General features: G+C 42.6%; 1 protein-coding gene across 13 annotated transcripts in view; it reads left to right on the forward strand.

The window, feature by feature from the left end:
- Window positions 1-25550, forward strand: part of TNIK (TRAF2 and NCK interacting kinase) — a 559589-nt gene that overhangs the window by 427085 nt on the left and 106954 nt on the right. For 6 of the 13 annotated variants that reach the window (XM_029617206.1, XM_029617211.1, XM_029617210.1 and 3 more), the window contains 7 exons: window positions 2901-3134; window positions 6071-6177; window positions 7753-7916; window positions 9594-9694; window positions 10429-10452; window positions 21418-21602; window positions 21839-21965. In XM_029617206.1, the coding sequence (XP_029473066.1) occupies window positions 2901-3134; window positions 6071-6177; window positions 7753-7916; window positions 9594-9694; window positions 10429-10452; window positions 21418-21602; window positions 21839-21965 (942 nt within the window). The remainder of the gene's footprint in view (window positions 1-2900; window positions 3135-6070; window positions 6178-7752; window positions 7917-9593; window positions 9695-10428; window positions 10453-21417; window positions 21603-21838; window positions 21966-25550) is intronic. The other 7 variants (XM_029617207.1, XM_029617213.1, XM_029617216.1 and 4 more) reach the window with 3 other exon arrangements.

Genomic DNA, 25550 nt, shown 5'->3' on the forward strand with positions numbered 1-25550 from the left:
TGCAAACGTGTTTTGAGATGTTAATAGATATATTATCTATAGTGATAGTTGTAGATATGTTGTCAAAAGAGGGATTTCCAAGGATCATAGTTTCACATTTAGAGATATTTAGGCAAAGTTTATTGTGAAGTAACTCAAGTTTTGACAGAAGACAGACACAGAGAAATAAATTGAGAAGTAGATTGCCAAGTATGCCAAGTTGGGAAGTAAAATTGGATGTCATCAGCGTAGATACGATAAGAAATGCCTAAGGTTGAAAGTAGACGACAAATAGGGGTGAGATAGATATTGAATAAAACAGCAGGAAGTACAGACCCTTGGGGACCCCAGTAGTGAGAGGAAACCAGGAGGAAGTGGCAGAGTTTATATGAATTTGTTGAGTAAGATTGAGTAAATAGGAATTGAACCATGAGAAAACAGAACCAGAAAGACCAATGTCATGGAGATAAGAAATCAGAATTTCATGATTAATAGTTTTGAAAGCAGCTGATAAATCAAGCAAAATTGAGACATAAAAAGTGCCTGCTTTGGCTTCTAGAATCTCCCTCCCACATTTTCCTATGTCATGGTGCCCGCATGTATCATGGCAGCTGGTTCCTTCCCAGCACTGTTTAAAATTCTATCTAGGTGACACATTAGGTTCGCCACCTTTGCATGAGGAAGGCACATTACCAGGCGATCCTCATGCCCACCAGGCAGCTACCCAGCTGTCTACATTTCTAATAATCAAATCACCAACTATGACATCCAGCCTAACCCTTCCCTCCTGGGCAGTAGCTCTGGGAGACACATCCTCAGTGAGACAGGACAATGCACCACCTGGAGAGCAGGTTCTTGCTATGGGATCATTTCCTGTTGCACCAGGTTGATGCTTTCAAACCAGGAAACCTTCCTCTTTCAAGGCAGAACCAGGGCTAATAGACTGGATTTGGCTACTATGTCCCTGAAGGTCTCATCTATATACCTCTCTGTCTCCGTCAGCTCCTCCAGGTCTGAACTCATTCTCTGACACCAGCTGGTCTGGAAGAATAGTCCAGCATCTGCCACCCTTTCTGTGAAAAAAATAATTTCCTCGGTTGCTCCTCTGTCTACCCCCTTGGATTTCCATATGATGTTCCCTAGTTCTACAGCTTCTGTTCACTCAGAAAAACATTTGATTCTTGGGCATTCTATATCATATTCACCCCTGCCTCACCTCTCATCTAGGGCATGCAGCACATATATAGTTCCCCGAGTTTCAGCTCATATGTCTCTTGGTGCAGATCCCAACACCAGATGTAAGATAAAACACACAGATAGTACTTAATACTTAACATCATGATGGTAATTCTCATTGCAACATACCATAAAATACTGGAAGTGATTATCCAGGATCAGATATTGATGTTCATTAAAATGTATACTGTACATAGAAAAACACTGACATAGCACTAGCATAACTAATATATGAAGCCGAATAAACCTGTACAGTCACCCACTGCCTTGATTGACAGTAAAGTCGGAATATGGAGGAACAATTTCCTGTTGACAGTCAACTTTCTAAGCTTCCATATCAAAATTTGGCGAAATCATTTTCTTTACAGAATAAAAAATTATTTTAGTAAATAAAATGATGTCCCCCTTTCTCTGTTAATGTAAAGATAGTATGAATATGCTCTTTAAACGTATATCCCTGTGCAGCTGCAGGTCTCCCAGCTTGTTTTCTTAAACTTCTTCAGCATTAAAGGATCAGCGTCAAAAGATTTATGTGGATAAAACTGGCTTTTACTCACATAAATCTGGCCTTTTACAAAGACAGCCCCCTCCTTTGTCCAGGAAATTTTGTCTGCACAGAACTTTTGAGCAGACAAAGTTATGCGGACGAAAAGGGAGTGGGTCTGGATGCGTGGGCTAGAATAATTTGCCGTATTGCACCGTGTTGTGTGCTTTCCTTCAAGTCGATCTAGATGATTTACTCACCTGCTGGGATTTTGAATATGGGGCTCAATGTAAGGAGAATTTTTTTTGTTCAGGCCTGTAACCCAGTGGTGTGGAACTGACTTGATGCCACAGTCTCTTGAGGTACTACTCATAGCATGATAAGTCACGACAACCTTGTCAGCCAGCCGCATTCTTATGCTATCTTGCGCGAGCTTGATACCCCTCTTAGTTTCAATGGAGGAGCTTCGCAGAGGCACATGAAGGGGTAATAGTTGCCAGCTAGCCCACACAGCTGTAAAGAACACAGGGCCTTTTCCCGCCCATGCCTTGCAGCTAATTTCCAAAAAAGAAAATACTCAGCTAGTTCCTCTTTGAAAAGTATCAGGCGTGAGCACTAAAAGCTCACCCTCGTACTTTACACCTGTTTCATATGCGGGCAGCCAAGGGGGATGGAAATAGCACACAGCATTTCAAAATTGCCTTCATGCACGTTGTTTTCCTCCTCCCAAACCAAACATGCTGCAGGGAGCACTACTCGCACTGGGCAAGCTGGAGCATAATTTCACTCAAGCAGACAAAGGGCAGTTTTCTGAAAGGCCAGTCTGCCTAGTTAAATTGCCCACAAGAATAGAAACCCGACGGCAGAAAAAGACTCTATAGCCCATGAAGTCTGTCCAACCATCCAGTTTATGTAGCCTTACAATTCCCATCGCTCCCTCAGAGATCCCCGGTATTTATCCCATGCTTTCTTGAATAAGGGTCACCCTCTTGATCGGAGCCACGTTTAAAGCTGAAAAGCTCCTCGAGAGGTGTGTATGAAAATAGAAAAAATATTAAAGGTGCAAAGAGAGATTCTTTCAAACTACATTTCTCTCCCTTTTGTCTTAAGAAGTAAAAGTTCTTTCACTACTACTATTTTCAAGCTGCTGTGGTTTTACTTAAAGCTTGTCTCTGTCATGCTCATAGTGGTCTTTTTCTAGATTCCAATTCTAGTAACCGTCAAATCCCAAGGAACCACTTTGTCGGGTTCTCAGTCACTTCACGAGCAGCCAGCAAAGGGTATGTCTGGATTTCAAGAGGGTTTAGTGTCCCATCGCCCTGAGATGCCACGTCAGAACTCGGACCCAACATCGGAAAATCCTCCACTCCCTCCTCGCGTCGAAAAATTTGATCGAAGTTCTTGGTTACGACCAGAAGAAGACGTTCCACCAAAGGTAATATCTCCATACAGACTCCAAGGGTGGTTGTTTGCAGTGCTAAGACTTCTTATTCCAGAGATAATAGAATGTTCTGGAGACCTGTGACAGGAGAGATTCCCTGTTTGATTTTAGTGGAGAAGATAATGCTCTAAATAAGTTGCAGCTTCTTCGTCAAATACAATGGAGTCCTCAATTAAAATTTCCCGTAAATGTTTTTGAAATAAATTTCAAGCTATCTGTAAACGTGTTTTATGGTAGACAAAGACAAGAAACTAAAAAGCCAATGCACTCACAAGCAAAATGTTTCACAAACAGCATTTCACACACAAAGTCCCTAAATAGCATGCGTTACCGATAATGCATAATATTTAGAGATTTCACACAAGTGCCATTTGCAAAACAAATCTTTCACAAATAGTAAAATTTTTCACATAGTTCACTAATATATATGGAATGTTACTTATATTCAAAATTAATTAGCTGCTGTGATGCAATATCATGCAAAGCAGCAGCTCATTATGATTTCCGCAAAACCTTGCTCATGAAAGCATCAACGTGGTGGAGTTATTTTGCAGACTTTTTTGTTCATGTGCAATTTTTTCTACTCTGCTCATTTGCATGGGTAGAAAAAGTGCCTGGCAAAGCTGGCGATCCTGTGAGAGAGCGTTGCCTCTGTTCCTCTGATTGGTATATAATTAGAAGTTACCGTGAAAGACCAGATTAACCGAAGCATGCACAGATTCAATAACTGAGTCATATACTGGAGGTAATATAAGAAATAATATGTATACCCTGCCTGTCTGTGTCTATACGTAGACACTTTGTTACTTAATCACCTGCCGTACTGCAGGAAAGCATAGCTAGCACCAGTGATTAGATGAAAAATGAATTGCCACTTTGAGATAAATGTATCGTTCCCAAGAGGCATTACATACAGAACGGATACCTAAGTATGGCAGGTGAAGAGTTAGAGCATGCTTGGCGTCCTCTTGTGGGTAAGTAATGGGATACAGAGAATATCAAACTACTTGCTGAAGCCGAACTCGGTCGCAGGCCGGTGCAGAGCACTGCGTTCAGCCGACTGCATCTTTCTGCCTGCACTTGAATGCGCATTTCCCGTGCGCAAAAGGTTTCTGCCGATGCGGCAAGTAGTTCTGCCTGCAGAAAATGTGCATTCCTAAATGGCAACACTGCTTAGCCCCCCCCCCCTCCCTCGCATGGAAATCCCATGCACAGGAGGGCATTAAGCAGCACTCCCCGATGCAGGGACACTGCGCTTGGCCCGCGCACCTTTCTTAGGGCTGGAAACTTAACTTTTGGGTCAGAGCTGGAGTTAAGCTTCCAGCGCTACTGCTCTGGCACTTCCAATGCTTAAAAAAAAGTGAAGCAAAGTCATAAGGCCCTGTGGGGAGGCATCCCTGACAGGAAAGATTGCAGCCATATTTTCTGAGCCTGCATTTTTTTCTGATTTTTTTTTTTTTTTTTTTTTTGTGTACGAGTTATACTTTCCTTGTCACTAAAATACTGTAATTCTCTAGATTCATTCCTGCTACTTTCCCTTCTTCCATCTCCGGGTGCCTGACTCTGGCAGTCCAAGCCGTTCATTAGCCCATGGCTCCAGCTTCCCACGCACTGCTCCTTAACTCTTCACGTCTTTAGGGCTGTATTCGTGGTTCGTCCGCAACATTTCTGTTGTAGGTTACAAAGATGGGGGTTTCCTTACCCATTTACTGCAGGAACCTGTGAACAAAATGAGAGAAGATCCCTAAACCCCTGCATTTGACAACGGGACCTGCTGTATCTTTGTCTCCTCTTCGTGGTCTCCTTGATAAATTTATTTCACAGTCTGTAGAGTCTTTGCTTGTACTCCCTCTGGCTGTTTCATGTGTTAAAGTCCCTAGAGCACAGTGAACCGCTGCTTCCGAGAGTCATTCAGCTGAGAACTGTTGGTGACTCCAAGGCTGCATGCTGGGGGCACTCAGTATTAATCTCCTGAGAAATCTAATTAGGTAAGCTACTAAGCAAACCAACTTATTTAGGCTTTAATAAGAATTCTGGTTAAACATTCAAAGCCTTTGTGTACCTTCACCGACAAAGAATCAGCATCTCGGAAAGTCCAGACATAAGAAACTTTACACTTAGACTGGCGCCCCTAGAGTCAGACTCTGAGGACCTCGTGTTCTAAAGGAGTTGTCCCGTTCTTTGCGCACGACATAAGCTCGTTAGTGTTCTCAGAGGGCCTGGGCATTTATGTTAGCAGACGACTTTTAAACCCTTAAGCCTAGCACTTACAGCCTTGAATTTCGCTTACTGTGGTAAATGCCAAATGTACCACTGTGGAGAGCAAATGAATTAAACATCAGGGTGCAATCACGAATTGGCGAGCGAGAAATGTAACTAAATAAATGTTCCTAATGGCAGCGTACACAACTGCAGTCGAGTGCACATAATTGTACAGCGCTTATTATCTTTGTGTGCTGCATGTTAGGGTTTTTATTTTATTTATTTATTTATTTATTTAAATAATTTATATACCGGAGGTTCCTGTATAATATACATATCACCCCGGTTTACAAGGAACAGTAACTATCGCTACATTTAGCGGTTTACATAGAACAGAATATAAAATGAAGTTTTACATTGAACAAATGAAGTAAACAGGTTTTTACATTGAACAAACTAAGTAAACAAGTTTCACATTGAGCAAATTAAGCAAATTAAACTAAGTAAGCAAAAGAGAATTATATTAAACCGTTAATAAACATGTAGTTCATAAATCCATAAATTAAACAGTTAATAAACATGTGGTTAATAAGTCAATAAATAACATGAGTATGTGTGTGTAGTATGTATGTGGTCAGCATGAATATGTAAATTTCTGAATTGAATAAAGGAAGAATATGAAAATATGAAAAATTATTTATTTTTGGTTTTTTTTGGGGGTTTGACAGGTGCCTCAGCGTACGACATCCATATCCCCCGCACTGGCGAGAAAGAACTCCCCAGGGAATGGCAACACACTGGGGAGCAGACTGGGGACGCAACCAATAAGAGCCAGGTAGAAGAGGAAGCCGCAGCAGAGCACTAGGAGAAATGCTCCTATGGTTTATCTTTTCTATAGCGCACATACATTCAGGCTGTGTGGTCCTGTTTGATACATACAGTGCCCGTATGCTGAAGGAAAGGGCAAGAGACAGGTGGTTCCAAAAAAAACACTTTGTCCCCCTTCCAGAAAAAGGCAATCTGATTTATAGTCAGCGGGGAGACGGGAAGGCAGATGGGTTTTGTGATTATGTTGAAGATTGACCGATTGCTTGGCTTTTATTTTGTAACCCACTTTGGAGTTTTGAAATTAAAAACAGATATATCAAGGGTAAATAAATAACTAACCTAAGTTGTAGGCCACACCATTTTTATTGGACAAGCTTAATCCATTTGTAGCTTTCAAGAGAGAGTCCAATAAAACGAAAAAGGTGTTGCCTGTAATTTGCCTGTTGACCCTTGGGTCTGCATGTCCAGGTGGACCATCATGGCAGCCTTTTTACTTTATGCTGTACCTGCATGGTTGGAATGAAAAAATATAACCCGCTTTTATGCCAATCTTAAGGCTTTCTTGCAGATAACTACCTTTCTTCATTAAGCAGTTTTGTCTGACAGTAATTCCACCCCTTCTTTTGTGATGTAGACAAACCTCCTCCTTGCTCCACTAGAGTTTACTGTAACCACGCTACAGTCTCCTAAGACCACCTGTTTAAGGCTGTTCCTGGGATCAAAGCCAGTGGTGCTAAGTCGAGGTGTTATATTGAAGTGTTTTAGTGCAGAACATAAAATACGATCTATACTACTAATAACACATTGCCTGAATTGGCAGGGGCAGCTAGTCATTTTTTTTAAAATTGCTAATCACCTTGAATATTACTGCACATTGGATGCACACCCAATTGTTAAGTGTATGCCATAATGATACAACGAGAACATGAAAACAAATGCTTAATATTTGCTGACCTAACATTCTGCAGTAATGATGCTGAACTGAACGGCAGTCGCACGATGGGTTTAGTGGCACAGTGAGACCATATTGTGGATTTTAAATCCTAGTTGAGTCCTATAGAGGGGACTTTTCAAAATCCATTAACCCGGGCAGGGGTGGAGAGAGGACTTTTACCCACCTACAGGGTGGGCACTTGTCAAAGGGCTCATCCCCTCCCCCAGGTAAATGGCTATTTATCTGGGGGGGGGGGGGGGGGAGTATTTTTTGAAAATGTCCCTTCCTGTAGGCGTGTGAAAGCATGCACGCAGTATCACAATGCATGTACTTTTCCCTGCATTTTCGTGGTGGTGGTCCTAGAGACGGGGTGAGGTCGGGGGAGGCAACGCTCATGTTTCGGCTAGAAGCATCCACAGAAAGAGGGTAGTGCAAATCTCTGTGGGCGCTTTTAACCTTCGGCGACTTTCAGAGGAAAAGCGCGTGCCTACCTTTCCTTTGAAAATTGGCACAAAGCCCGGGGGGAGGGTAACAGTAGCTGCAGATTTTGCATCGAAATGCCCGGTTTTGAAAAATGTCCCCCCACCCCCCCCACCATCGGAGCTTCCTGAAGAGCCTCTCCGAATGTGCCTCGCTTTCTCTCCACAGCAACCCGGACCTGCGGAGAACTGAGCCGCTGGCAGAGAACCCCATCCAGAGGACCAGCAGCGGCAGCTCCTCCAGCTCCAGCACCCCGAGCTCTCAGCCAAGTTCCCAGGGAGGCTCCCAGCCCGGATCTCAAGCTGGCTCCAGCGAGCGCAACAGAGTCCGAGGTGAAAGCTTCGTCTCTTTGCTGTCTGCACCCCTGTGAGATGTGTCCAGAAAGAGAGCTTGCACTGGAATATAATTCTTGGGTGCTGCTTTCTTCTCTTCATTAACCCACCCACGCCGAGTCAATCAAAGACCTAATGTGTATGTGTGGGGGGAGTGGGTTTCATGGTAATGCCTTTTCGATTTTATAGTGTGCTGTGAATGCTCCACAATGTGTCAGGATGAACTGGTTAATAAATCTTCCTCCTCCTTCCCATACGTACACAAATTGCATATGGTTTACCTTTCCAGCAGTTCTTTAGCCGTATCGGAGGAATTTTCTTCTTCCACCAAATCACTGTAGGTGTTGCCTAAGGATGGGTGAGCCTCCTTCAGTCTGGTTCAGACATGCAAATTTACTTGGATAATCAGTGGCAGCTTGGACCCTGTTTAAAACTCACTCTCCTCCTGTGAAAAGAACAAAAAAAAACCCATCTTTACTTGCATGGCTTCCAGTTGGCATTCCCACTAGAGATGTGCATTCGTTTATTATGAATTAGGCAATTTCAACGAAATTGCCTAATTCATTGTGGTTCGGGGGGGGGGACCTGAACCACGAAATGGATTTTCCCCGAGCTTTGGGGAAAATTCGTTTTTCGGGTTAGTGCGGGGGGGAGGGGCACATTTATTAAAAAAAAACAAAAAAACCCAGCCCAACCCTTAAATTTTACTTTCTTACACCCCCCCCCCCCCCCACCATCCCGATCCCGCCCCAAGACTTACTAAAAGCCCTAGTGGTCCAGCGGGGTCCTGCGAGCGATCTCTCCCTCCATGCTGTCGGGCCTGCTAGGACTCAAAATGGCGCCAATAGCCTTGCCCTTACGATGTCACAGGGGCTACCGGTGCCATTGGTCAGCCCCTGTCACATGGTAGGAGCCCTCCCACAGTTTTAATTGTGCGAGCTGGTTAGGTCCCATGACCCTCCTGTGGCGGGGAGGCTGCAGCATGCCCTATGCTTAGAACACGCGCCAAAGTTTTCGACAGTGGGGCAAATCTTCATATCCCAAAACAGAATCCTAAAGATTCTCATGGGGATTCAAGTCGAGCTGCAGGTTATTGCAGATTTACTAGACTCAAGCTGTGAATGGCGCCTGCTTTTCCGGAGCGGTGAGTGGCTTGTCCCCTGCCCTGACTCTGCTTACCCAGACTCCCCTTTTCCGTTTAGATGGGGCCTGGATTTCATTAGTACTGGTTTGGTGTCCTTAGTCTGCTATCACAGCACAACCGTGTATTGCAGGTGTGGTTGTGTTTCTGTTCCAGACCTGCAGCAGAGTAAAAGCTCTCGGGCTTAAAGCCTTAAGCAGATATAGAATGTGACAGGTCGGGACTGGAAATGCTTCTTCATTTTTAAATTAGAATTTGGGGTGACGTTCATCGCAATCAAGCACCCGCAAATGTAACCTGCCATAAATTGCTCCTGTTTGCTTCAGTGATGCATGTCAGGAAAAGTGCTTGCGATTATTCGCGTTAATTGCGACGATTGTGCTGTGCCCGCCCTCATGTTTTCGTAGACTGCATTCTCCGAAATCTGTCACCTGCAAACAGGAGGCCAGCGAAATAGAAAACCTGATGTAAGTTAACTTTGACGGTGAAAGGGATGGCATCGCGCCGGCGGTAACTCTCATTGTTGTATTGACCAGCAGGAACCACCAAACCAGAAGGCTCTCCCGTCCTAGCCCACGAGATTTCCAAGGTGAAGCAGGAAGATGGCAGAGACATAACTCGGCCTAGTCGACCCGCTGTGAGTCTAAAGCGTCCGTCCAAAGCCAGAATTTATCAAGCAGCCCTTAACTTAGTGAAATAAATAAGAAAACGTACTTCTACCTAGAGAATAAGACGCGTTCTGTTCACCCTGGCTGTGACACTGCTTCTGAGAAACATTGGGCTCTAATTAAGCCTGCAGTTTTGGAGCGGAGGTAGAGGGGGCTGAGCACACTGTGAGCAGGTGTGCACTGTAATTGGTGTTACCATCTTTTTAAAGCGTCCCATTCAAAGTTCTGGTAGACTGAAGCTGCTGACAATATGTTTCTTGATTTATTTAAAAATACTTTGCCACTTTGCACATCTGGGGGTTAGACGTGAACGCCAGGGGAGTGGTCTCACAGCGAGGGTGTGCTGTTCATCCACTGCCTGATGACTACCACACAAGTAAAAGTAAAAAAAAAAATGGAATTTGCAGTATTTTATTTTACGTGCTTTTATGGCTCAGGCCCAAGAAAAATCCTGCCACGGGCTTTCTAGATAATTATTTTGTTTGATATTTATAGCCTATAAAGCTGCAAAGGATGGTGGGATCGATATGCCAAATCTAATTTGCACTTTTTTTTTCTTTTAACTTGTATTGATTGAAAAAAAAAAGAATCGCAAACATTGAACTAACAATTTTAATTTTATTTTTAACCCGCTTGCTGTCCTTCCTCTGGCTTTTTCCTGCCCTGTTTCCTCTGATGCTGGTTAATCATCTCTCACTCACAGAGCTATAAGAAAGCTATAGATGAGGTTAGTGTGATCCTTTCTTAGTTGGCTGTCGCCTTTCCTAAGTTGACGAGCTGGACCTTCATGTTAAGCCACATGTTGCTATTGCTGACATTCTGAAACTGCTGATGTTACACCGCTCAGTGACCGCCAGACTCCCTCTAGGTATATGCTATGGATCTGTAAACAGGTTTTTTTTTTATCAGTAGACTGGCTTCAAAGAATCCAATTTTAGTACCTCTGCAAAAAGTTAACGTAGAACCCAATCCCTGGAGCAAATAACCTTATTGGTGTAGCACTAGTGCTCAGAGGCAGCCAGCATGATTAAGATTTTTGCTGGAGCCTAGCCCAGTGTATTACAGTAGCTGCCTTTGATTTGTTAATTATATTGCTATGAAGTCACCTGATAATATTGCACAACCAAGAATCCTCTTTTCCTCTAGGCTAGCGATGGTGAATGCCAGTCCTCGAGTGCCACAAGCAGCTCTGGTGGTGGTGATAGCCAGCCCTTGCAAATTAACCTGGTTCTTGAATCAAATATAGGCAACTATATCTCATGGGCATTCATTGTGGACATCCTGAGAGCACCACCTGCTTGCTGCACTCGAGGACCAGTGTGCAACATCCCTGTTCTAGGTTCGCAGTGGGAGGAAGCTCAGGATAGCACCCTGGCTCTGCTTTGTGACAAATTCTTCATTTTCTCTCTTTTCGAAAAGTCGTTTCATGTGTGTGCATTACCATCATTCTAATTCATCTCCATTTCAAATCCTCTTTCCCACCGATGCTTCGTGTCATCATTATTTGGCTATTAACCTAACTCTCTTTTGTGATTGTTCCTGAAATCTGCTGTCATACCATGCACCCTGGCAAAGTCTGAGTGTGTGCTCCTGACATAATGAATGTAAGACGCAATGAGATTTAATTTAGATGGTAGGTGGTATAGAAATGCATTTAGTATTAATAAATGGACGATTCAGTTTAGTAAATTTGTATTTCACATTGTACCACCTTCAGGCCTGAGAGGAGCATTTTTAAGAGGGGATGTGAAACAAAAATCAAAGCGTGTATATGGATAGATTCGGAGCTAAAATAAATCCATGATTAAAAGTATTAACTCAGTGGATAAATTGATTAAAACATATATATAGAATAATTGTTATCCATCACCTGTGATCTTGTTTACTCCAAATTCATTTGTCTCCAAGTGCCTTATAGATATCTCAGATAAGTCCTGTTTTAATCTGGTTAGTTGTGCATCTGATATAATAAGGTTATAGGAGTAATAGTAACTTTTTGTGGAGCATTTTTCATCCAGACATGATGTCTTTGTACTTTACAACGAAGGAATGTGAGCTGGTTGGCATTACATTTGAACCATGGTGGATCAAAGAGGTTTGATTTGATACAAACTATCTTAAGAATCAATCAACCCTGGTCCAGTAGAGCTTAGGTTGGAGCTGATCCTGCATGATGTGGCTCATGGAATTTCAAGCCGACTTGTGATTTTTGACCCATTTTGTCAATTCAGACAAAGGGGCTCCTCAGTCGGATACTCACCAAATATCCAAATGCTGCATGATTGTTGCCCAAAAATTGTAGATTATGTAGAAGTCTGCCTTGGTGAGCTAGGAAAATTTGAGCTTCTTTGAATTTAAAGAGACATTATAACTTTGCAGACTCAAATAGCCAGCAAAGTTTAAAATGATCTTCCTGGGTGAGTGGTGGTAATGCAAAAAGTGAAAACCGAAACAGTGAAAGAACACTGCAGCAACAAACTCAAGATTTCACCAACAACAGGAAATCTGTGCAAATATTTTCTGTATGTAAATACTTTACACTAACAGACCTCATATAATGGGCACTTAGACTGCACCATTGAATGCGGTGTCCTACGTTTTATGAATGAAACAAGTGCCTGTGTATTTTATAATCATTGGCCCAGGATAAACCCAATGTCCTAGAATCCCAGGTCTGTATATTTTTCAGTATTTTTTGTTGCAAATAAAAAATTCTTTATACTAGAGGTAAAGTAAGTATGATAAATCCAATAAAACTTATCTTAAATCTCCAGAGAAAAGAAACTTTAACTTGAGCTTGTAGAGCAACTCCTAAAGTCCACAGGAACTGCCCAAACTGAAGGTGCTGTCTCTTATGTCACCCGATGCTGCAGCGTTTCGATTTTTTCCTCGTCGGGCGTCAGAAATTAGCACACGGTGATGGACCGGAGCCCAAGCTCAAAATTACATCCCGGAGCAAAATATAAAAACAGTCAGCAGTATTCACTAACTTAAACGAGATGAAAAAATACCTTGAAAAGATGTAATGTCAAGCAGGAAGAAAGCTTCTAAACGATAAATGATGCATATACACCCGAATCCACACAATAAAGCAGCTTAAATAATGTGGCCAAAACTTACTGTGTGTAAATCCGAATCGAGTATATCAGAGAAGCACTTGTTCCCGCGGCGTTTTTTTTTTTTTGACAGGAGAAACAAATGCTGTCGGGGACAGGCGCGGGGAAAAGACCTGTCAGTCAGTGCCTGTATCAAATGGTCCCAGCGAGGCATGACAAACCAACTGGCTGTAAACGTATTGTGAAATATTGATGACACCACAAAGAATGCCATTCCACCTTATTCATTCCGACCTTGAAGAGAACACGGAATCCAAATGCAAACAAAATTGTTCTCATCTGAAGAGGATTGTTCTTGTGTCCACCACCATGAGGGGGGGAAATCGGGCCTGTGCAGGTATATCAGAGAAGCACAGGTCAGGGAAAGAGTGGAGTCTGACTGCAGCCAGCCAGACAAGGAGGGTGGGTTTCCTGACCGTTAATGCAGCTTGTATATTCAATGAGTATGGTGAGGATTTCCTTGGCAATGCGCCCTTGTGAACATATTATAAAACGCCGACGATATTGCAAGGCCTACCATTCCACGTTTTCATTCAGACCAGGAGGAGATACCGAGTCCAAATAAAAAAAAATCCAAAAATTGTTCTCGTCTATTGAGGATTGCTTTTAAGTCCCCACCATGGGGGTGGGGGTGGGAGTGCAACCTGTTCAAGTATATGGTCCAGGGCAGGTCAGAAAAATAATAAGAAGCCTAAATGCAGTGAGCCACACTAGGAGTGTGGATTTCCTGCGTGTTTATATGGCTTTTATGTACAATGAGACTGGTTTTTATTTTCCTGGCAGTGTACCCTATATATATATATATATTAGGGAGCAGGGACAGATCAGTAGATAAATGACACATTGTGAATTGCAATCAGTAGAATTTGTCAAAAGAGCTTTGGCGCCAGAATGAAGATGTCACCATTCAGTTCCTATTACACAAAATAAGTTAATACCCCAAAGAATAGCGAGAAAAATTGAACTCACGTGAAAAGAAAGATTCCGCTATGTCAAAGGTGCTTGTATCAAGTATATTTAGGTATATATACGGTGACCGTCATATAGCGCCTCTTTGTGCTTATGGCTTTTGATGAAGCCCTTTAAAGCGCTGGGGCTTTCTAGTCATAGGTCATGTATACAAAAGTTCATATGTTCTCCTTATAGGAGCTATCAGTGAACTTTTGTATACGTGACCTATGATTAGAAAGCCCTAGCGCTTTAAAGGGCTTCATCAAGAGCCATAAGCAGCAAGAGGCGCTATATGACGGTCACTGTATACATACCTAAATATTCTTGCCATTCAGTTCCTGGCATCATAGCCTCACGCATAAGACGTGAGCTACAATCTCGGTGACCGGTGGAAAGAGGGCTGACAATTGTAGGATTCCTCAGTACCGTTGACATGACAAAGTCCCTGACATTTCTTCCTCATTTGTAAGAGAACAAAGGATTGGTATTGAGCACTGGATGATACTGCAAAATATACCAGTGCTTTTGATGGAAGAAACAATTTTGTGCATAATGTTGTAAAATTTTAAAACACTGCATTATACAAATCAATTCTTTTTCATCACTCATAGGGTCAATAATTCTTTAATGGATGTCCATTTTACAATGGACATCTCTGAATGTGTCTGTAACTCCACCCCCCCAAACCCCAACCCACCTCCCGAAAAGTCACCCCAAATCAAAGTGCCCTCTTACAATGGTCCATATATAGATTGAGACCTATAAAGAGTTTCTCTCTCTCTCTGCAGTAGCATGCTACATATGTAGGTTATAAAACAGCATGTATTTTTGTGCGTGGCAAATACACATGTTTATGGGCATACAGCCCCTTTTAAAATCTACCTTTTAGGGAATAGCCACTATTTATCACTGCACTATATCAGCATGAGATCTATCTACTGTTTGGGATCTTGTGACCTGGATTGGCCACTATTGGAAACACTGGGCTTGATGGATCCTTGATCTGACCCAGTATGGCAATTCTTATTTTCTTCAGGGTGCACCATGAGGAAAAAATGGCATGGGCATCACTCCTGCTTTCTGTCTGCACTGCCTTTTTTCCTGAAGGTTGCTCTCAGCACCATCAGTATCATCTGTCTCCCCCATCACCATACTGGAGGCTAAAACGCTACTGATTAAACCTCCCAAATTTTCTTCAGCTACTAGGTTTTGAATTTCTGATTCGGGGAGTCCCATTGCCTCAGAAGCAGTAACCAATGTAAAGGAGCATGCTACTAGTTTTGTCTTTGCATTTCTGCTGTCCCCAATCCTTGCCCGTGCCCTGCTATTGCCAGCCTTGGATGGCTCTCCCACCTTTTCCCTCTACTCCAAAACAAGAGGAAGAGGAACAGGTGACAGTGACACCTGCTCAACTTTCATTTTCTTCCTCTTTGAGCAATCTTCCACTCCTGCTATTCTGCTGTTAAAAAAAAAAATCTTTTTAAGTTTAGAGTCAGGACTGCCTTATTTATTACTGCTACTAGACTGGGCTGCCTCTGCAGCAAATCCTCTAATCCCTGCCAAGGCTGCAGTTCCCTCCTCTGCCTTTTTATCTTAGTTGTATGATGGAATTTGAAGTGCCTTCTTCGGATTTGGATATCACAAAAGAAATTATTTATTGATACTGCACCACTACTCACAGTACCACTCTACTGTCTGCAGAAATGTCTGTCACACACATACACATATACAGTGCATGTTTCTGCTGTTTGCACTGCACTAGTGACTGACTCTTTCCACAAACAAAAAAACTGTTAGAAACTAGAAAGTTAAATAGAACCAACAAGGCTGGCAACCTGGCATGACTCTTCTTAATCTTCACTTGTAAGTGTGCTCATCTCACTGCACTGCACTAGCTAGTCACACAGACAAAATTGCTGCTTCTAGCTCCTACCCAGTGAGTGAGACCACAGCAGCAAAGAAGATCGGAAACAGCTCTTTCTCAGTCACCAAGCCAATTTGTTTAAAGCTTTTTTAAACTCTGAGAGTGCTTCTCAAAAACAGATCCTTCTCTATCAACTCTACAGAGGAAATAGCTTCTCGTATAAACCCAGGCCTTTCAGTAGGAGGACATCAGCATCACTTAATCCAGATGGCACATATAGACTAGTTAAAAAGATGCTTCACTGTGATTTGCCCTCCATCTGGTCTCCTTGCCAACTTGACCTGCCTTGGCCAGGAGGCTATAACATCACATAGGCAAGAGTTGGTTACTAAGTTTCCTGTATCTGTTTGTTTGCTCAGCAGTTACCAGCCCTAGACTTGAAGGGGAATTTAATTGAATGTGATGAGGTTTTTTGTTCAAATTCATGGACCCCCTCCATTTGTTTCAGAGGTCCATAAAATAAAACAAAAATGGACCTTTTGTGTTGCATTTTACCTATTCATTTCAATGAAAACATATTCCTAGTAGACATTGGCTCTTGGGACGGGTTCTAACATTCTAGCTATGGGCATGGATGGCATCAGTCTCATTCTATGAGAAAAAATATTTTTTTAAAATAATGAGTGTGCATGGTGAGGGGTGGCATATGTTTTTAATATTGCTAGGTGGGATATGGGGTAAAAGTTGTCAATTACACCTTTGATGCGATTGCTGTGGCTTTTAAGATAAATTAATTCTTCCTTCAATATAATAATACTGCTGGTCTTATACTCGAAGAGTGGTCATTTGAGTTCCTAGGTGAAATAGCACATAGATGTATATAACCTTCAGCGATGAATAAATTAATGCAAAATCCCAAGTAAAATAACAGGACAACACTGAGACAGTAAAGATCAAAATTCTCCCCATGAGAAAGCATGGTGTTTTATGAGGTCATGAGTAGAATGAAAAATAGTGGAATAAAATATGCATTTTGCCTGAAATAAGGGAAATATAAAAATAAATAAACTAATTTTCATAAATTCATAATCCAAAAAATCAGGATTAGCATAGACACTTCAGTGGCATCTTAATAAATATCTAGCAGATCAGATGGACAGCACCATTCATAGTCGGCAAGTGAATGCTTCAGGAATCAGTCCTTTGGTCATGGAAGGATAATTAGTCATGTTTAGCCCCATAGATAAATAGAGAAATTCCACATAGATTGCACATAGATGACAGGAGAGTAGAATATCAGTGGTCCCAGATTTGGCCCTTTTTTTGTAGATGTGCCATTTCTGCAGAAAGCTCATTGAAATCTGCTAGATTTTGCAGAATTTCTGCACCACAGATTTCCAGTGGCCTTCCTCATGATGACTTTCAAAGTTTGCAGGAGAGATTTTCCTCCAACTCTGACAGCTTGAAAATGTATTTAACGTTGTGCACCAAGTGAGCCCAAAGGTGACTATTGGCAAGTGTCACTTGTGTGATGGAGATCTATTCCACATGCCTTCCGTGTTGTTTCTTTTTTTTATAGAAACTGTATTTCCCTAAAACTGAATCTCCAATCGAACAGATTTGAATGTAGAGATAATATGATGAGTTTTGCTTGGGAAGTGGAAGGGTTCCATGTTTCAAACTTTACTATTCAGCGTACCCGGCAATCTCCAAAAATGTAATCCTAAATTATATTGGAAACAGTCAACTAGAAAATTGTGATGATATCTAATGAAGAGAACAGATGGCCAGAAGGAAATTGTGGAGTTTAGTAGTTTTCAATGAGTTTTTTTTCTCCCCAATCCCCTTATTTCTGACCCAATGCATTGATGGCTACATTGTCACTAGTGTAGGGAGACGTGGTAAGACTGCACTGCTCTGTTTGTCATCTGCATGCTGCGTGAGATAGACTGACCTCTAGCCCAAGGATGCTCAAACCAGTTCTTGGAGGCCACCCCCAGCCACTTGGGTTTTCAGGAGATCCCAAATGAATATGCATGAGATTTGTTTGCATGCACTACCTCCCACGTATGCAAATTTTTCTCATGCATATTCATTAGGGATATCCCGAAAACCTGACTGGCTGGGGGGAGGGAGGGTGTCCCCGAGGACCTGTTTGAGCACCCCGAGCCCATCGTATGCTCTCTGCTTTTTAGCCCTTCTGCTTTTCCCCCTGCGTCTTTATCAAAGCATGTGAAAATAATCAAAGATGTCTTCTCCACACATCTGCAGCATCCTTTATATTAAATTGTACTGCTTTATGAATCAAAGGTTTACATTGCATCATGGTAAAGTGAAAAATGATGGGATCCCTATTTAGTAAGCCAACTAGAGGACAGGTTATCTGGCTAAAACGTGTCCCATATATTCAGTGGAATAAACGTCCCACTGAATATAACCAACTTAAAGTTATCTGGCTACATATAGCTGGATAACAAAAACCTAATCAGATATGTTTGAAATTAGGCAGTTGTCTTTGTTATCCGGCCTTATGTAGCTGGATAACACACTACATATTTTTGAAAGATACCTGGCTAAGATGCGCTGTCATTACCCTACAAAATAAAGGTTCTAACTAGAGGGCAGCTAATCCCCCTCCCCCCCCCCACCAAAACATGATACTCGAGCCTTGCCAGGCCATCTCCTATCCTGCCTCCCAAAAAATGTTTTAAATGTGAGTTAGTGCCCAGGCCCCGGTCCTGATCGTTAAATACACCGTTCGGCTGCCTCCCCGTCCCCCCCCCCCCTCCCCCTGCAAACCCATAAGAAAGAATCAGGGCACCTGCCCCTCCCCCCAACCTGACCCGACCCTCCCCATCCCAGCAATGCCTATTTTATCTGGGCTCTTCCAGCGCTGCTCTGACAGTGACAACGCTGGAAGCATAAACTAGAGTTTAGATGGATAAGGGCTGAATATAGCCAGGTAAGCCATTTAGACAGAAAACTATTATATTATCCGTCTAAATGGCTTTTGACTATGGACCTCTCCTTTTCTTAAAGCTTTCTGTTATATCCTGTGGGATTTATTTTTCTCTCAGTCATCATGCAGTGCCTTCATTTTTAGAATGATTTCTTACCTTCTTTTTTTTTTGTCTTGACTCTAAAAAGGTACTAAAAAATCGGCTTCTCGTTTTTGTGAAAACCAGTTTCAAGAAACTGAATTTTTAAAAATCTTTTGCACCAGGTTTTGCAAATGAAAAAAAAAGTGAACAGCTCACTGAGCACTAAAGATGTTTCAGCTTCTTCAGAAAAGGCCATTGAACAATACAGACCAGCCTGGAAATATTTTGAAGGGGGGAGAAATCTGAAGTAGTGTTGAAAAACGCAAAGCACATTTTGTCCAGTTGCCGACTGTCTTCAGATTTTGCGGGGAGGGAATCTGCTTTGAAGTTTTCAAATTTCGTTCAAGCTTTCCTGTTCCCCCTACTTCCCCAGATTTGCAGCTAAAATTCCGGAGATCTGTATTCAAAAGCCATTTAGATGGATAATCAAAACGTTATCTGTATATAAATGGTAAATGTGGCATACACAGCCACTTATCCATCTAAATGATAGCCAGATAAAAAAAAGGGGCATTTTGGGGGCATTCCGGGGAGGGATTGAGTTATCCGGCTAACCTAGCCGAATATTGGATATAGCTGGATAACTTTAGGCCTCTTCAGAACAGACTTAAGGTTATCCGGCCTCATGTGACAGGATATCATCTTAAAAAAAAAATCATGGTCCTCCCGGTTCAATGCCCAGCCCCCCCCCCCCCCCCCAATACCACATGCCTCTACCCCCCTCCCCACTCTGTGGTTCGAAAAAGCTGCCCAAAACCTTTAAATCTTTCAAATTTTAAAACTTCCTAAAAAAAAATCACAGCCAACCCGGACTTACCCCCTTTCCTCCCCGCTAGCAAAACCTTTAAATTCCCTTCTTCTGCCTCCCACCCCTTGCTGACACCCACATGTTACTTGCAAAAGTGGCCCCCCCCTTCTCCATGCCGGGATTGCTGTTCTCTGCGATCCCGGACACTTCCTGCGTGACTTAGGTTGACACCTAAATAATGCTTCCGGCGTTATTACCTACGTAACACCGAGCAGAGGATCTCGGCATATTATCCACGATGACGCCTAGATCCTTTTCCTGAGTGGTGGCTCCCAATGTGTGGAACCTTGCATTGTGTAGTATAATTTGGGTTGCTCTTCCCTAAGTGCATCACTTTGCACTTGTTCCCATTAAATGTCATCTGCTATTTGGATGCCCGGTCTCCCAGTCTTGAAAGGTCCTTTTGGAATTTCTCATAATCCTTTTGTGATTTAACAACTTTGAATCATTTTGTATCAGCAAATTTGATTACCTAACTCGTTCTTCCCACCTCTAGGTCATTTATAAATATATAAAATATATTAAAAAAAACCATTGGCCCCAGTACAGATCCCTGGTGCACTCTGCTATTAAACTTTCTCCATTGAGAAAATTGACCATTTAGCCCTACTCTCTATTTTCTAACTTTTAACCAGTTGGCAGTCCACAATAGGACACTGTCCCCTATCTCATGACTTTTTAATTTCTTAAGAAGTCTTTTGTGAGGCACATTTGTCAATTGTTTCCTAAAATCTAGATAACTCTATCAGCTAGCTCACCTTTATCCACATGTTTATTCACGCCTTCAAAAAATTGTAGCAGATTGGGGAGGCAAGACTTCATTTGGCTAAATCCCTGTTGGCTTTGTCCCACTAAACTATGACTATATGTTAAGCAATTTTGTTCTTTATAATAGTTTCAGCCATTTTTCCCAGCACTGACATCAGATTCAGCAGTCTGAAGTTTCCCAGATCACCCCTGGAACCCTTTTTAAAAACTGGCGTTAATAGTGGTCGCCCTCCAGTCTTCAGCTGTTGTAGCTGATTTTAATGATAGTTTACAGATTACCAATAATAGGACTGCAGTTTCATTTTTCAGTTCTTCCATCACTCTGAGATACATATCCCATCTCCATTCTTGCTCCACTGGGTTTGAGAAGTTAATAGCCAAAGGATCCGAAAGGTCTGAACCCCAACATGCATTTTGCTACTGTGCTTAGTCTGGTGGGGGGAGAGGGTAAAGAACGATTGCAATCCATCTTCACACAGCAAAGTGAATGAATAAAAATTAAGATAAAGACACTGCAGGAGCCAGTCAGAATCAAAGCAGGCATCTCCGACTGGTCGGCAGTATCTGGTGAGGGCTTTTGTCCATACTAGGGCCCTCATTCTCTGAGCCAGTGCAGAAGGGCTATTTTGGGTTCAGTTGAACTTTGCTGCTGTTTCAGAAGAGGAAAATAGTATTTTCTAACATTTTAAACAGATTAGAACTGGATTAGCAGATACTTTTCTGTAGCAGAATGGTTTTCCAGTTTACCGTGATGGTGACTGAGCACTACCATTGTGACAGAATAATTTCTCATACTTTGTTGGAAAACCCACAGGTGGTGGTCCTTTGGTTTAAAACAAGCTTATATCTGAGTTGATGCTTTATAATCGGTGTTGTTTTGTTTTTTTTGCAGCAAACATCGTCTTACATTTGTCTGCTTCTAATAACCCTGTGTCTGTAGTAACTCCCTGTAGCTGGTTCCTTGTTGCTCATGCTATGTTCTTATGCTGTGACATTAGCTGAAAGAATGGGACCGCAGCTTGTACAATACGTTCTCTTATTCAAATTACAATTCACAAAAGGCTTTCCATTACTTTATTTGTAGGACCTGACTGCATTAGCCAAAGAACTGAGAGAGCTGCGCATTGAAGAACCAGCCCGCCCCATGAAGAAGGTGACGGATTACTCTTCCTCCAGCGAGGAATCAGAGAGCAGTGAAGAGGAGGAGGAGGACGGAGAAAGCGAGACGCACGATGGAACCGTGCCAGTCAGTGACATCCCAAGACTCATGTAAGAAAGCTTTTCCCTAAAGGCTTAAAGTGTGAAAGCTGTTTACAGCTTAATGAAGTCACTGGTGTGGTGGTGTATCATGGTCTGTCTCTTCCCACGAAAACATGAATTCCTATATCTCAGCTTCAGAAATGACGTTTTATCTGCTGATTTGGGCTAGAATTGGAAATGCACTTCTTGACCCTGTGTCAGCTGTGCAGGCCACCTGTGGTTGATGATTTCCATTGTACTGGCAGACCAACAGCGATCACCGCAAACAGTGAATCCTACGGGCTAGGCATGGTAGCGAGCCATGGACTGGAAACGTCTCACGTGGACACGTTCAACAGCATTTCAAGAGAAGGCACTTTAATGATGAGGGAGGTAAGTCAGCGTTTAAGGATTTCTGCTGAAAATGCCGATTGTCTAGATTAAAGTAGCAGTACTGCTCGAGATGAAAAGAGAGACTTGTTTGTTTTTTTTTCTGAATCTAGAATGATTTTCAACAAGTGGCCAAAGAGTTTGAGTGTTAATGCAAACATATATCTTAGCAATCACGGCCGACCACCTCAGTGGTTTTCAAACCCGTCCTCACATCCCCCTGGCAATCAAATTGGCTTGGGGATGGGCATAAAGACAGATGTGTCTGATGTGCTGGGCCGTGATCACTGGAATCGGTGAAAACAGATGAGGCACATTCCACCACCAACAGCGTTCTGATCATTCTTCTCTTGCCGGGTAAACAGGTACTAAGCGGGCCCAGCTCTGGGCAGCTTCTGAGACCTATGGCTTTCAGGCTCGCTCGGGCTAGTGTTCAGGGTCGCCAACTCCAAAGAAAACTTTGTGTGAGATACGTTTTACTGACGACCTTGCAGAAAAGCAGTCCCCTCTCAGATGATATTAGAGCCTCTGCTTCGGCCCAAGAAGCATCGCTTCCAGCTCCTGCCCGACTTCAGAAGAGAGACGCGTCAAAATCATGAACGATGGCAAAAAAATGCATGAACCGCGCATATTTTACAGGTAGCCTGTAAATGTGCGGGTGGCCAGCCACACCCTCGTTATGTTGCATTAGTGGTGCCATGGTTCTACTTTATTGCGAGTTTTTAGACGGCTAGGAAAAGAGTGAGAAACAGACAGAGGGAGGGGAAAAAGGCAGAGTGGTGTAAGTCTCTTATTTCATTTCTCGTTCTGATGTGATCAGTTATATTATGAAAAGGGCAAATTTCCACGGTTCAGAGAAACAGCACAAGACTGCAGAAGAATGCGCTTTTCTTTTCCCTGTGATTGACTAAATTAAAAAAAAAAATACAAAGAATAGAAGGAAACACTCTGCTAAAGTGAAACTGACAGCCATGGCACTCACGCTGAACAAATACTTTAGACCTGCAGCAGGCTCATTTGCCATTGCAATTCCTTTGCCAACTGCCAATCATAGAAATCATTGACATAAAATAAGCATATCCCTTTCCCTTTATAATCCATCTTTGCTCCTGTCTGACTCATTGGATAGTGCCAGAACTGATATTAATATCACAACTCGCTTCCAATATTTGGATTTAATTTCCAGCCTTTTCAAATCTGAGCTGCGGGTGAGTTACAGTCAGGTGCAGGGAGGTGACTCCCTGCCCCTGTGGGCTTACAGTCTAAGAGGGCCTAATTGTTAAAGGTTTTCTCTCATTTTGTGCCTAGGGGGAAAAATTGCATAGTAAATCAGACCCTGAGTTTGTACCTCAGGCAATGGAGGGCAAAGCAACTTGCCCAAGGTCATGAGGAGCGTCACTGGCAGAAATTTGTACCCGGGCCTTTCCTGGTTCTCAGCTCGCTGCCCTAACCACACTCCACACCCTCAGTGTTTCGCCTTCTGTAGACTGCGCTACCCCCAGCAATCGGCATGAAGCCCTATTTCATATTGCTCAGAAACTCTAAATTAATGTTTTTTTTGTTTTATATATTGTAGATCTTTTATTATCTCTGGTTAGGCCCTCCCCTTAAACAGGTCTTTTCTACAAATGAAATATTTGCTGCAGTAAAGCTGTACCATCTCGTCCTGCATCATACTTCAGAGCACACCTGTAAAGTAGCAGCGCCACCCTGTGTTCAAAATATGATGGGCCTTTACCGTAGGCCACACATTCTGTCACCTTTTGGGAGCAGCCATGTTCGCTGAATGCAGTTGGTCCATATTGCCTCTGGTGGCGCACATAATAAATGCCTCATGTGCAGCCTGGGACTGGCAAGCCCTTCAGGACATGAGCCCAGCCTGTCGCTCAGCTCGTGGACCTCACAGATGACAAGTCAGACACAAACCGAACCAGCTCCGCTTCCCCAGCCCGTGGCTCAATTAAGGTTAAGGCCGAGTCGGGTGAGGTCGGCAGCCTGCACTTTCATCCCACTGCTGGGGCCAGACAGGAAAGCAGCAGGTCACAGGTGGGGAGAGGAGTAGCGACAGACTGGGCTGAAGAAGAGAAGCAAAGCACAGAGAAAAAAACAAGAGGGAGATGGGCAGAAATAGAGAGGAGATCCCTGGAGGAAGGAGAAATAGAGAGGAGATTACTGGAGGAAGGAGAGCGACAGGAGGAAGTGGCAAAATGAGAAAAATGGAGGGGGAGGGAGAAAAACATAAATAGAAAAAAGGAATGAGGAGACAGAGAAAAAAGGCACAAGCAGAAACAGATGATAGATAAAATTGCCGGCATGCAAAAACAGAACAGGTTTGTTTGGTTTTTTTATTCTTGATTAGAATTGCATGCTGTTCTCTTAAATTTTGCACTGCACTAAACAGTTTGGCTTAGCTAGTGTTTGAATCTTAGAGGCAAGTCATATCCCGGGACTCTGGCCAATCGGACCTCATCCTGGGACACCAGTCCAGAATTGCGCAGATTTTTTCCACCCGGAATTAGTTCAAAAGGATTCTTCAGAAATCCAAGGATTTTGTCGTGAGCCATGCCAAAATATTTTGTTTTGTTTTGTTTTACATGTGGCTCCCTCTGAAATTCTCAGTGGATCCATGGAAATCTGCCAATCCGGGGAGGCATTCTGCAGACTTAGCCGTGACCCGTGCTGTCATTCTTTGGATCAGGCCCGATCTGATTCGAGGTTGCAGGATTTTGCATAGGAACCGCATTATTTTTGCACAAATTTGCTGAATGAGGTTGTACAAAGTTTGCTCGCCTCCAACAAACTAAATGCTCTACAAACGGCCCGCATTAAAGAACCAAAGTCAAACAATCCATGGTACAGTGAACAAATCAAAGAAGTAAAACGGATACTTAGAAAAAAAGAAAAAGAATGGAAAAACAACAAATCAACCGAGAATCTAACTAAGTACAGAAAACAACTAGCATACTACAAAAAAACAATCTTAGACACCAAAAAAAAATACTACAGCTCAAAAACAGAAAAGTTTGCAAACAACGCCAGAACCCTATTTAATATAGTAAACAACCTAACATGCGACAACACTATCAATCATCTCACCCTACAAGAAAATCAATGCAATGATGTAGCCCAATTCTTTAAAGACAAAATTGAGAATCTAAGGAAAAAATCCCCATAACTACAAAACAAGAGATTAGGATGCCCACTAGAGATGTCAGTATCTGGTCTGAATTTGAGGAGGTATCACACCCTGAAGTAGAAAAAATGATTAGGCAATTAAAAACCCTGCTACCCACAAAAGCGACACCATACCCATTACAGAACTTAAAGAAATAGCCGACACAATAACTCCAACCTTAACTAAAATCATCAACCTCTCACTAGACGAAGGAGTAATGCCGGATACCTTGAAAGGAGCCATAATCAAGCCAATTATTAAGAAAAAGAACCTTGACCCCTTAAATCTTAGCAACTACAGACCAGTCTCCAACTTACCCCTAATAGCCAAACTAATCGAAAAAACAACTATCGAACCACCTTGAAAATAACAACATACTATATCCAGCACAACATGGATTCCGCAAACACTAC

This window comes from Rhinatrema bivittatum, chromosome 9, assembly GCF_901001135.1.
Source record: "Rhinatrema bivittatum chromosome 9, aRhiBiv1.1, whole genome shotgun sequence".
NCBI lineage: Eukaryota > Metazoa > Chordata > Amphibia > Gymnophiona > Rhinatrematidae > Rhinatrema > Rhinatrema bivittatum.